Source organism: Schistocerca serialis, chromosome 10, assembly GCF_023864345.2.
Source record: "Schistocerca serialis cubense isolate TAMUIC-IGC-003099 chromosome 10, iqSchSeri2.2, whole genome shotgun sequence".
Taxonomy (NCBI): domain Eukaryota; kingdom Metazoa; phylum Arthropoda; class Insecta; order Orthoptera; family Acrididae; genus Schistocerca; species Schistocerca serialis.
In genome coordinates this window covers 143,085,428-143,098,728 of record NC_064647.1, presented here as the reverse complement: position 1 = coordinate 143,098,728, position 13,301 = coordinate 143,085,428, and the positions used below count along the sequence as shown (strand labels likewise).

General features: G+C 41.5%; 1 protein-coding gene across 3 annotated transcripts in view; it reads right to left on the bottom strand.

Moving 5' to 3' along the window:
• Positions 1 to 13,301, bottom strand: part of LOC126425277 (microtubule-associated protein futsch) — a 233,482-nt gene that overhangs the window by 184,869 nt on the left and 35,312 nt on the right. For all 3 annotated transcript variants that reach the window (XM_050088249.1, XM_050088250.1, XM_050088251.1), the window contains exons 5-6: positions 11,105 to 11,814; positions 1,683 to 1,875 (exon numbers count right to left, since the gene is read on the bottom strand). In XM_050088249.1, the coding sequence (XP_049944206.1) occupies positions 1,683 to 1,875; positions 11,105 to 11,814 (903 nt within the window). The remainder of the gene's footprint in view (positions 1 to 1,682; positions 1,876 to 11,104; positions 11,815 to 13,301) is intronic.

Genomic DNA, 13,301 nt, shown 5'->3' with positions numbered 1-13,301 from the left:
ATAAGATTTGGTTTTAATCCATTACTGGTCACTGTCCCTTTTTTTGGGACGCGTATATTTTACTTATTTCTACGTAAGCAATGGAGCTTTTAGCCTTTATTGTTGCACCTGTAGGTTCAACTAACTGCTATAATGCCTGTAAATGTAAAATAAGTACTTCACGTCAGGAAAATTATACATTTGCCGATTTTTCGTTCTCGCACTTGGCAACACTGTATGTCTGCTGGTAGTTCCTTGACGACAATGAGCTGTGATTTAGTTGTCTGGGCGTGTTTGTTATGAACAGATGGATGTCTGTGTAAGACTCGAAAAGAATGGCAAAAGAAAAGGAACGAGGATTCTATCACTACATGTTTGACAAAGAGAATGAACTTCTGGTTGTGAAATGGAGTGACAACAAACTAGTATGTGTAGCAACAAATTACAGCACTGTTACTAATCTGAGTTCTACTAAAAGATACTCACGGGCAAAGAAAATAGAAATATCTGTTACAATACCACATCTCATTGAAGAATACAATGCCCATATGGGTGGCGTAGATCTACTGGACAAGCAGATATCACTTTATAGGACGAGGATAAGGTCAAAGAAATGGTGGTGGCCATTATTCACACAGATGATAGATATCTGCGTAGTAAACACATGGCATGCTCTCACTTTTGGATGTCCAACGGAGAATAGTGATGTTTTACCTATCAAAGGAAACAGGATCAGTAGCAAAATGCAGAGGACCACAAGGAAGCAAATTAATGGGAGGACGGGTGGGCACGGATGTACGACTAGATCCAGGAAAGCATTTCATTGTGCCAAGTAAAACGCAGAAGAGATGTGCTTACTGCAAGGAAAAAAAAAATTGTGATAGGTGCAATGTTGGTGTACACGACAAGTGTTTTGCTTCATTTCATACTGAAGACATTCAATAATATTAAAACATTCTTTATTTATTGTCTGTGTTGTTTCTTACAATATTATGCATGGAGAATAAGGTTGTGAATTTGGATAGCACATTTGGCCAATGTCCCAAAAAATGGGACGGTCTGTAGTTTTTGTTCTAATAAACTGAAAATTTTCAAAACAACTTTTTATTCAATTAATCACTCAATGTAACATATTTAAATATAAAAGTTTGCAAAAAAAGATCCGATAGAGTTTTGGCTAGTAATGGGTTAAAAGGTACCAGAATGAATAAGGCGCGTGCATGTGAGAGAACACAGTTTTGAAATACATGTACAAAATTACATTTTTACAAAACAATGAAATATCAGAATAAAAACTGCCAGTGGTTTCTTCAGATGAAACACTGATTCCGACACATACGTGAACAAATGTTATCACACAGATAATGTACAAGGAATATTCTCAAACAAAAGTGTGGGTCGCCTGTGCTACACAGGGCATTGACGTATAGACACGTAGCATGTGGCTGCATTCCACTTGCAAGAACACCAGAGTGCACACTGCCCTTCTCTTCCATCTCTGTTTTTTGGGTGTAAACATGACAGTGAAGCTAATGTGGTCAGGTCTACAATTCGCTTTGCCAGGTAATACAGCACCCATGTTTACTCAATAGCTAACTAGATCACACAATTTTATGAATGGGAGGAAGCGCAGCCCTACATACAACATGTGTTCAGATCCTCAGACAGTGGCATACGGCTAGAGACAGAAAAGTTCCACTTACCTGGTGTCTTGGCCACAGGGATCTTGTCAGGGATCTGCACCGGAGACTGAGCCCGACTGCCTTCTGCACTCTCAGGCTCTGCCATTCTCCCAACTACTGCACCCTCGGCACTCATGCGCGTCTCTTCTTCGAACACCTGCACTGTACTCGGAGCAGGACACGGTGATGGAGGCTCGCTTGCCATCGGTGGAGCCTGTAAACCAATGTATGTCTAGCTAAAAACATTTTTACAGTTATATTATCTATTCCGACACACAGTGATATGGAACAGTGGTCGACAAAATTGGTAAAAAAAATTTAATTTACAGTTGTACTTTTGTCAAATGAGTACAGGTTTTGATCACCAGGCAATCCCCTTGTACACCACTGTCAAACCCGATTACCTGAGCCAATGCATCACTATAAAGATAAAATAATGATGCTCCTACTCGGTTAAGCAGGTTCGTCGACTGTGAGTCTGTGGATGGCCTGATTATCAAAATCAACAGTCGTTTAAAAAGTAAAATCCCAACTGCAGACTAAAGCAAATAATAGTTTTTCATTCTTTGAGTCACGAGTCAAGTAAAAGCGATACTCCATGAAAGGTATTTGAGACTCTGGCTTTAATTTATAGAAAAACTATGAATATTAAATGACTACAATTTTAAATAGGAAACATTTCCTAATATTTTTCAAAATATTACTAGAAAAATATTTACATAATCACAAATTTTGTCTTATTATACCTAGAAAATTCTTGGAATGAATATCATTGATATTGCAGACACTGCCAACGGTTATGTTTAATATATTAATAGAATATGTTTGAAACTAGAGCAGAAAATCATTTACAATAAGATAATGAACAACGGGCCTCATTAAAATATGGAAAAAATTAACAGTTTCTTTAAACAAAATTTTCCTAACAAAATATTACATGCTACAAATAATTTTTTAAACGGGACACAGAACACAATTATTCACCGTGTCCCCTTTAGCACGAATTAGCAGCCTTTTATCTAAGTCTATAGTACACACATGGCGTAATGTATCACAATTAATGCCTGTGACGCTGTTCCTCAAAGCTAACACACTGGGATGCTAAGATTTGTCTGAGACACCTTCAACTATAATCAATATGTTGCAATATAGTGGTTTAAATTGGGGCTGTGGAAGTGCAAAGTTCTTTAGACCAAAGCGTGTCGAACTTGTCTGACATCCAGTGTGTACCAAGTGGTACATGTAAACCAGTGCACCATATGGAGTTCAAGACACCACTGTTTCCATCCATGACTGTGGAAAACCTGCACTAACATTCAAATAAAGCTCTCTTGCGAGTTCTCTTTTATACTTAGAAATATTTTTGCTGGACACAATTCTTAGCACATTCCCTGGGTTGAGTGAAAGTCAGAGGTCATTTCCCCCATCTATTTTTGGATACACAATGAAAATGTCATCAGAAAAGAACTTCATTCGACTTGAGATATCTGTATTTACAACCAATATTTTAACTTTTAATTTGAAACAGCTATTTCTGTTCCAGTGCTTATCGGAATACACAAAGATACACCGACGTGACGACAGTCATGGGATACCTACTAATATCGTGTTAGACCACCTTTTGCCCGACGTACTGCAGCAACTCAATGTGGAATGAACTCATCAAGTCATTAGTCCCCTGCAGAAATACTGAGCCGTGCTGCCTCTACAGATATCCATATCTGCGAAAGTGTTTCCGGTGCAGGATTTTGTGCACAAACTGACCTCTCTATTATGTCCCATAAATGTCTGATGGGATTCACATCAGGTACTGGGTGGCCAAATCATTTGCTCAAACTGACCAACGCGTTCTTCAAACTGATCGCAAACAATGTATGCCCAGTGACATCGTGCATTGACATGCATAAAAATTCTATCATTGTTTGGGAACACGACAACTATGAATGGTTGCAAATGACCTCCAATTAGCCAAAAATAACCATTTCCAGTCAATGATCTGTTCCAGCATAACGACAAGTGCTGGCACGACGTTCAAGAATGGAAGAGCAGAGAGGGGGTTCTGAGACGATGACAGCCAATAGTACGATGGTAAACCCCAATCTAGGATGACACCAAGATAGGCGTGGCCTCGACAATATAAGCGCTGATGCCAGAGTGGAAGATGAGCCATCATACAAACACTACAGCAGTGACTTGTGAACTGTATTCTTTTGCTTGCAATGAAACTGTATATACCAAAGAACAGTGGTTATTTGCATGTTGCTATTTGCTTGCAACACACCTTTATGAATATGCAAAGTTAAGTATTGTTAATTTAACTTACTATAATAAACTCCTGCCTATCACGAATTGGCATCTCCGCTATATGGTGAGCGGCAACTTTCCACTCCATTAATTTGATCTGCTTGAATCGTTGTCTAGTGATCTGAGAAAACAGCTTCCTAGGTACCCTATATTAGACAAGTGGGCAGAACACAATAATTGATGACGAGGATTTAAAAAAAAAAATTCCCTGCGCCTCGGGGCCATGGAATTTTCTTTTGTGTATTGCTGGTGCCATAATTCTCGTTTGTCTTTTCTTTGCAAGGGTGTTTACTTGCTTAAACAGTCTCTTACCATGTTTTTGCTAAAGTGTTTTCAGGTGGGTGTTGCAGAAATTTTATTTGCTTTTGTACTTATTTTTCTTGCATGCCTTGTCTGTTTCTTGCATTTGTCTCTTCCAACATGCCCATCCCACCTATCCCACTCCCTGCTCATTAACCACAGCTGCAATGCGATGCAATGCAGCTAATGCAGATGTTTCAGTTTCAGAGCCAGCAAATACCCTCGCTGCCACACACGGTATGGCAGTTTCTGGCTAACCAAACTACTAATACAGCACAAGCAACACACACAGCAGCGCCACGTGCTATACTGCCTTTTCACCAGTTTCATGAATAAGAATAGGAATGGCTCGAGTGGTTGCAACAGCTTGAAGCCCACATAATTGCTCACAAAATACCTCGTACTGTAGAACTCCCCTATTTAATGTCCACGGTAGGAAATGCAGTGTTCAGATTCACTCAGAAGTTGTTTCCTCACACCACTCCAGGGGAACTTTCGTATGATCAGGTTGAAGATTCGCTAACAAACTATTGAGACCAACAAGTAAATATGGTAGCAGCTAGATATCAATTCTTTAATTGTAAAACGTGGTCAGAACAAAATTAACGCGAGTGGGTAACAAATTTGCTGGGTATGATAAGAAAATGCAAATTTAAATGTGCTTGTGGTGCTTTATATTCAGAAGTTACGTTGTGTGATGCGATCCTGTACGATGTAACTGATGTCAAACTAAGAGAACAGATTTTGAAACAGTCCGATCCATCATTTCTGCAAGTAGTGCAAACACTAGATCAGTATGATTCACGTGCCCTCTCAGCCGATAAATCTGAGCAGCCGGTAATTTGTCAGGATGAGTCCCTTGTTTGCGACCGGCCCATTCGGCAGCAGCAGCTTTCGCTTGCCACACCGCATAAGCAGCTCGGTAAACATGCGGCTCCACAGGCGAACAGAATTAAGTCATGCCTCGTGTTATTCACAGCACAAACGCCAAGACTGCACCTCCCAATAAGCACAGTGTTTTATGCTTGTGGCAAGAAAGGACATGTACAATCCATATGTTTGCAACGGAACAAACATAAGAATCTGGTACACACCCAAAAATCTAGTCGCAAGGCCCATGTCATTAATGCAGTATATTCAAAGCCTGCAACAGGAATTAGCAAAACTAGCAAGTGAGCAGTTTCTTCAGTGCCAGTCCAACAAATTTTTTGTTCATTTGCATCTTAGTGGAAAATGTGTGAATTTTCAGTTGGACACAGGCACCTCTGTTACATCGCTGAGTCATCACACATATGAAATGTTAGGCTCCCCACACACGTCTAAAACTAGCACAACCTGACAGCTTATAATGGACGAGACAATCCCGTTTTTGGAAAATGTACTTTTCCTGCCACGTATCGCTTGCATATGTGAACAGTGACTTTTATGGCACTAGAATCATGCGATTGAGAGAATATATATGGTCTTGATTCATTTGATTTGTTTGGTTTTAACATTCAGGAGAACGTGTTGTCAGTGTCTGCACTGCATGCAAAAAGACAGTGTAGCTATCTTGCTGAAAGAATTCCCGGAATTATTTTCTGAAGGCTTAGGTGGTGGTGGGGATGGGGGTGGGGGGGTGGGGGGATGTTCCAGTATAATGACAAGTGCCAGCGCGACGATCAAGAACGGAAGAGCAGAGAGGGCTGTGAGACAACGTCAGCCAATAGTACACTGACAAACCCCTATCTAGGAAGATACCAAGACAGGAGCGGCCTCTTAACAAAGAGAATATTAGCGCCGCACCACCTAGCCCCCCCCCCCCCCCTCAATGAACCATGGACCTTGCCGTTGGTGGGGAGGCTTGCGTGCCTCAGCGATACAGATAGCCGTACCGTAGGTGCAACCATAACGGAGGGGTATCTGTTGAGAGGCCAGACAAACGTGTGGTTCCTGAAGAGGGGCAGCAGCCTTTTCAGTAGTTGCAAGGGCAACAGTCTGGATGATTGACTGATCTGGCCTTGTAACAATAACCAAAACGGCCTTGCTGTGCTGGTACTGCGAACGGCTGAAAGCAAGGGGAAACTACAGCCGTAATTTTTTCCCGAGGGCATGCAGCTTTACTGTATGATTACATGATGATGGCGTCCTCTTGGGTAAAATATTCCGGAGGTAAAATAGTCCCCCATTCGGATCTCCGGGCGGGGACTACTCAAGAGGATGTCGTTATCAGGAGAAAGAAAACTGGCGTTCTACGGATCGGAGCGTGGAATGTCAGATCCCTTAATCGGGCAGGTAGGTTAGAAAATTTAAAAAGGGAAATGGATAGGTTGAAGTTAGATATAGTGGGAATTAGTGAAGTTCGGTGGCAGGAGGAACAAGACTTCTGGTCAGGTGACTACAGGGTTATAAACACAAAATCAAATAGGGGTAATGCAGGAGTAGGTTTAATAATGAATACGAAAATAGGAATGTGGGTAAGCTACTACAAACAGCATAGTGAACGCATTATTGTGGCCAAGATAGATACGAAGCCCACACATACTACAGTAGTACAAGTTTATATGCCAACTAGCTCTGCAGATGACGAAGAAATTGAAGAAATGTATGATGAAATAAAAGAAATTATTCAGATTGTGAAGGGAGACGAAAATTTAATAGTCATGGGTGACTGGAATTCGAGTGTAGGAAAAGGGAAAGAAGGAAACATAGTAGGTGAATATGGATTGGGGGACAGAAAAGAAAGAGGAAGCCGCCTGGTAGAATTTTGCACAGAGCACAACTTAATCATAACTAACACTTGGTTTAAGAATCATGAAAGAAGGTTGTATACATGGAAGAACCCTGGGGATACTAAAAGGTATCAGATAGATTATATAAAGGTAAGACAGAGATTTAGGAACCAGGTTTTAAATTGTAAGACTTTTCCAGGGGCAGATGTGGACTCTGACCACAATCTATTGGTTATGACCTGTAGATTAAAACTGAAGAAACTGCAAAAAGGTGGGAATTTAAGGAGATGGGACCTGGATAAACTAAAAGAACCAGAGGTACAGAGATTCAGGGAGAGCATAAGGGAGCAATTGACAGGAATGGGGGAAATAAATACAGTAGAAGAAGAATGGGTAGCTTTGAGGGATGAAGTAGTGAAGGCAGCAGAGGATCAAGTAGGTAAAAAGACGAGGGCTAGTAGAAATCCTTGGGTAACAGAAGAAATATTGAATTTAATTGATGAAAGGAGAAAATATAAAAATGCAGTAAGTGAAACAGGCAAAAAGGAATACAAACGTCTCAAAAATGAGATCGACAGGAAGTGCAAAATGGCTAAGCAGGGATGGCTAGAGGACAAATGTAAGGATGTAGAGGCCTATCTCACTAGGGGTAAGATAGATACCGCCTACAGGAAAATTAAAGAGATCTTTGGAGAGAAGAGAACGACTTGTATGAATATCAAGAGCTCAGATGGAAACCCAGTTCTAAGCAACGAAGGGACAGCAGAAAGGTGGAAGGAGTATATAGAGGGTCTATACAAGGGCGATGTACTTGAGGACAATATTATGGAAATGGAAGAGGATGTAGATGAAGATGAAATGGGAGATACGATACTGCGTGAAGAATTTGACAGAGCACTGAAAGACCTGAGTCGAAACAAGGCCCCCGGAGTAGACAATATTCCATTGGAACTACTGACGGCCGTGGGAGAGCCAGTCCTGACAAAACTCTACCATCTGGTGAGCAAGATGTATGAAACAGGCGAAATACCCTCAGACTTCAAGAAGAATATAATAATTCCAATCCCAAAGAAAGCAGGTGTTGACAGATGTGAAAATTACCGAACTATCAGCGTAATAAGTCACAGCTGCAAAATACTAACACGAATTCTTTACAGAAGAATGGAAAAACTAGTAGAAGCCAACCTCGGGGAAGATCAGTTTGGATTCCGTAGAAACACTGGAACACGTGAGGCAATACTGACCTTATGACTTATCTTAGAAGAAAGATTAAGGAAAGGCAAACCTACGTTTCTAGCATTTGTAGACTTAGAGAAAGCTTTTGACAATGTTGACTGGAATACTCTCTTTCTAATTCTAAAGGTGGCAGTTGTAAAATACAGGGAGCGAAAGGCTATTTACAATTTGTACAGAAACCAGATGGCAGTTATAAGAGTCGAGGGACATGAAAGGGAAGCAGTGGTTGGCAAGGGAGTAAGACAGGGTTGTAGCCTCTCCCCGATGTTGTTCAATCTGTATATTGAGCAAGCAGTAAAGGAAACAAAAGAAAAATTCGGAGTAGGTATTAAAATTCATGGAGAAGAAATAAAAACTTTGAGGTTCGCCGATGACATTGTAATTCTGTCAGAGACAGCAAAGGACTTGGAAGAGCAGTTGAATGGAATGGACAGTGTCTTGAAAGGAGGATATAAGATGAACATCAACAAAAGCAAAACAAGGATAATGGAATGTAGTCTAATTAAGTCGGGTGATGCTGAGGGAATTAGATTAGGAAATGAGGCACTTAAAGTAGTAAAGGATTTTTGCTATTTGGGAAGCAAAATAACTGACGATGGTCGAAGTAGAGAGGATATAAAATGTAGGCTGGCAATGGCAAGGAAAGCGTTTCTGAAGAGGAGAAATTTGTTAACATCCAGTATTGATTTAAGTGTCAGGAAGTCATTTCTGAAAGTATTCGTATGGAGTGTAGCCATGTATGGAAGTGAAACATGGACGATAAATAGTTTGGACAAGAAGAGAATAGAAGCTTTCGAAATGTGGTGCTACAGAAGAATGCTGAAGATTAGATGGGTAGATCACATAACTAATGAGGAAGTATTGAATAGGATTGGGGAGAAGAGAAGTTTGTGGCACAACTTGACCAGAAGAAGGCATCGGTTGGTAGGACATGTTCTGAGGCATCAAGGGATCACCAATTTAGTATTGGAGGGCAGCGTGGAGGGTAAAAATCGTAGAGGGAGACCAAGAGATGAATACACTAAGCAGATTCAGAAGGATGTAGGTTGCAGTAGGTACTGGGAGATGAAAAAGCTTGCACAGGATAGAGTAGCATGGAGAGCTGCATCAAACCAGTCTCAGGACTGAAGACCACAACAACAACAACAACAACAACCACCTAGCCGAGGCCAGAGTGGAAGATGAGCCGTCATACAAATGCTACAGCAATGATTTATGAGCTGTACTGTTTTGCTTGCAAAGAAATTTTATATCCCGAAGGACATTGATTATCTGCATGTCGCCATTTGCTTGCGACACACCTTTGTCAATACGCAAAGTTAAGTATTGTTAATTTAACTTACTGTAAACTCCATTAATATGATTTGCTTGAATTGTTGTCTAGCGATCCTAGGCACCCTGTATTAGACGAGTGGGTAGAACATAATATGGTCAGTTCAATTGAAGTGGAGGACCCAGTCTACTTCATGTAAACACAGCACACACCACTATGGAGCCAGCAGCAGTTTGCAAATCACCTTGGACAACTTGGGTCCATGGATTCGTGTGGTCTGCACCACCCTACTGAAATCTAGACTCATCTGAACAAGCTACTGTTTTGCAGTCTAGGGTCCAACCAATATGGTCACAAGCCTAGGAGAGATGCTGCAGGCAATGTCATGCTGTTAACAACAGTAAGTCAGTCGTCTGCTGCCATAGCTCACCAACACCAAATTTTGCCGCACTGCCCTAACACATACATTCATAGTATGTCTTACATTGATTTCTGCAGTTACTGCACACAGTGTTGCTTGTCTGTTAGCATTGCGAACTCTACACAAATGCTGCTGCTCTCTGTCATTAAGTGAAGGCTGTCGGAGACTGGGTTGCCCATGATGAGAGGTAACGCCTGAAATTTGGTATTCGGGGCGTTCTCTTGACGCAGTGGTTCTTGGAATATGGAATTCCCAAAATGGAATGTACCAGATGTCTAGCTCCGACTACCACTCCACATTCAAACTCTGTTAAATCCTACTGTGAGGCCAACATCACGTTGGAACCCTTTCCATGTGAATCAGTTAACAGCTCCGATAATGCGCTGCACTTTTATACCTTGTGTATGCAATACTACAGCCATCTGTATCCCATGACATTTGTCATGTCAGTGTAAGTTGATTATGTCAGTGTAATTTGAGTTATATATATATGTACCCTATATATATCTAAAAACAAAGATGATGTGACATACCGAACGAAAGTGCTGGCAGGTCGATAGACACACAAACAAACACAAACATACACACAAAATTCTAGCTTTCGCAACAAATGGTTGCTTCGTCAGGAAAGAGGGAAGGAGAGGGAAAGACGAAAGGAAGTGGGTTCTAAGGTAGAGGGTAAGGAGTCATTCCAATCCCGGGAGCGGAAAGACTTACCTTAGGGGGAAAAAAGGACGGGTATACACTCGCGCGCGCGCACACACACACATATCCATCCACACATGTATGTGTGGATGGACTCTTTGTCTTTATTTAAATATGTCTGCTTGTGTCTGTATGTGTGGATGGATATGTGCGTGTGTGCGAGTGTATACCTGTCCTTTTTTCCCCCTAAGGTAAGTCTTTCCGCTACCGGGATTGGAATGACTCCTTACCCTCTCCCTTAAAACCCACTTCCTTTCGTCTTCCCCTCTCCTTCCCTCTTTCCTGATGAGGCAACAGTTTGTTGCGAAAGCTTGAATTTTGTGTGTATGTTTGTGTTTGTTTGTGTGTCTATCGACCTGCCAGCGCTTTTGTTCGGTAAGTCACCTCATCTTTGTTTTTATATATATAAAATGAGAGAGAGAGAGAGAGAGAGAGAGAGAGAGAGAGAGAGAGAGAGAGAGAGAGAGAGAGAGAGAGAGAGAGAGAAAATCACCTGCATCGGTGATGGTGGTCCTGATGGTACAAGAGATACACTCTGTGCAGTTGCTGTAGGTTCAACAGTAGGCTCAGGGGTGCGAGGTTCGACGATCACATCTGGAGTTGCCGCAGTCGGCTCTCCGTCCGCAGGCTGAATTTCCCTCGTCTCTGTTGACCTTCTTCGAGTCGTTTCAGTGACTGCCTCGGAATCTGCTGGTAGTGCCTCCTTTTCTGCAGCCACCAGTGACGCTCGCCTAGCAGTGGCGGCGGACTTCTTTCCTGGCCCTGTCTTCTGGTGCTTCGATGGGGGTGACTTGGGTTCAGGGGACTTCACCCTCGGAGGAGACAGCAGGCCAGGAGGCGACCTGAGTAGCGCAGGAGGTGACTTCTCGCCCAATGCGAAGCTCTTCTTCCCCGGCTGTGGTAACGCTTCATGTGCAATAGCACTGGATCTGGGTAGTGTGGGAGGAGACTTCTCGCCTAATGCAAAGCTCTTCTTCACCGGCTCCGGCAACGTTTCTTGTGGAATAGCACCCGACCTGGATAGCCCGGAAGGAGACTTGTCACCCAACGTGAAGCTCTTCTTCCCCGGCTGTGGTAACATTTCGTGTGGAATAGCACCAGAGATGCTGGTTGGAGAGAGAGACCCAGAGAAGCTGCGTGCAAACTCAGACAGACCACCTGGACGATGATCTGTGAGTGTGTCACCTCTGCGTCTGCGACCGCCTGCAAAGCAAAGACCTATTAACACTTTTCCTTTCTAAATTATATGTATCAGTTTGTACAGATATTAAATGGACGATCAAATAGGTGGTACAGCTTTACGAGGGGCCGCTCGATCTATAACGATGAAGAATACGTTGATAAATAATGTCAGCTGCGAGCTGTAATGAATCCTGCCTCCTTCCTGCCTCCTCACAACTTTTGTATTTCAGTTGAAATGTTCAATTCTATATAAATTTTGGTTCAACTTGGGTCAATTTTTGTACTTAAATTATATATTCAAGGATATGATAAGTGAGCTGGGACACCAAACATTAAAACAAAGGCATTTTCATTGGGGTGAGAACTTTTCATGAAGTAAATCACCAAATTTCTCCCCCGATTGCATGAAGTGACCACTGTATCTACACCTACATGAGTACTCTGCAATTCAAAATTAAGTGCCTGGCAAAGGGTTCTCTAAACCAATTTTAGACTATTGTTCTACTGTTCCACACTAACAGTGCATGGTAAAAATGAACACACATATCTTTCTATACAAGCCCCAATTTCTGTTACCCTCAACTCACCTATACGTAACACTTTCTCCCTAAAACACAATAATACAAAACGAGCTGTCCTGCTTAGGACTTTTTTGATGTCCTCCAGCTGGTAAGGATCCCATATCACACAGTAATACTCTAGCAGAGGGTGGAAAAGCATAGTGTAGGCAGTCTCTCTAAGTAGAGATGTTGCATCTTCTAAGTAATCTGCCACTAAAACACAGTCTATGGTTTGCCTTTCCCACAACATTAGCCATGTGATTGTTAGTATTTGAGTTGTTTGTAATTATAATTCCTAGTTATTTAGATAAATTGACAGCCTTTAAATTTGTGTGATTTATTGTATGATCAAAATTTAATTGATTTCTTTTTGTACATATATGGATAACCTAATACTTTTATTTATTCAGAGGCCATTGCGACTTTTTGCAGCGTACAGATATCATGTCTAAGTCATTTTGCAATTATGATGATGCTACTAGACTGTAAATGACAGTATCATCTGCAAACAATATAAGAGGGCTGCTCAGGAACAGTAGAGCTCATAACACTTCCTTCGGAACACCAGATGTCACTTCTGTTTTACTTGATTTTCCGTAGATTATTACGTACTGTGACCTTTCCAACAGGAAATCATAAATCCAGTCGTATAACTGAAGCGATACTTCACAGACACACAATATGACTAGAAGTCTGTTGTGAGGAATGATGTCAAAGCTTTCTGGAGATTGAGAAATTTGCAATCAATCTGAGAGCCCTGTTGATAGCACTCATTACTTTTTATGAATAAAGAGCTAGCTGTGTTTCACAAGAACAATATTTTCTGAATTCATGATATAATGTCTGAACAAAGTGTATGTTCCAAATCGATGTCAGTGACACGAGTCTGTAATTCATTGGACTATTCCTATTTCTTTTCCTGAGTATTGGTGTGACCAGCATTTTGGT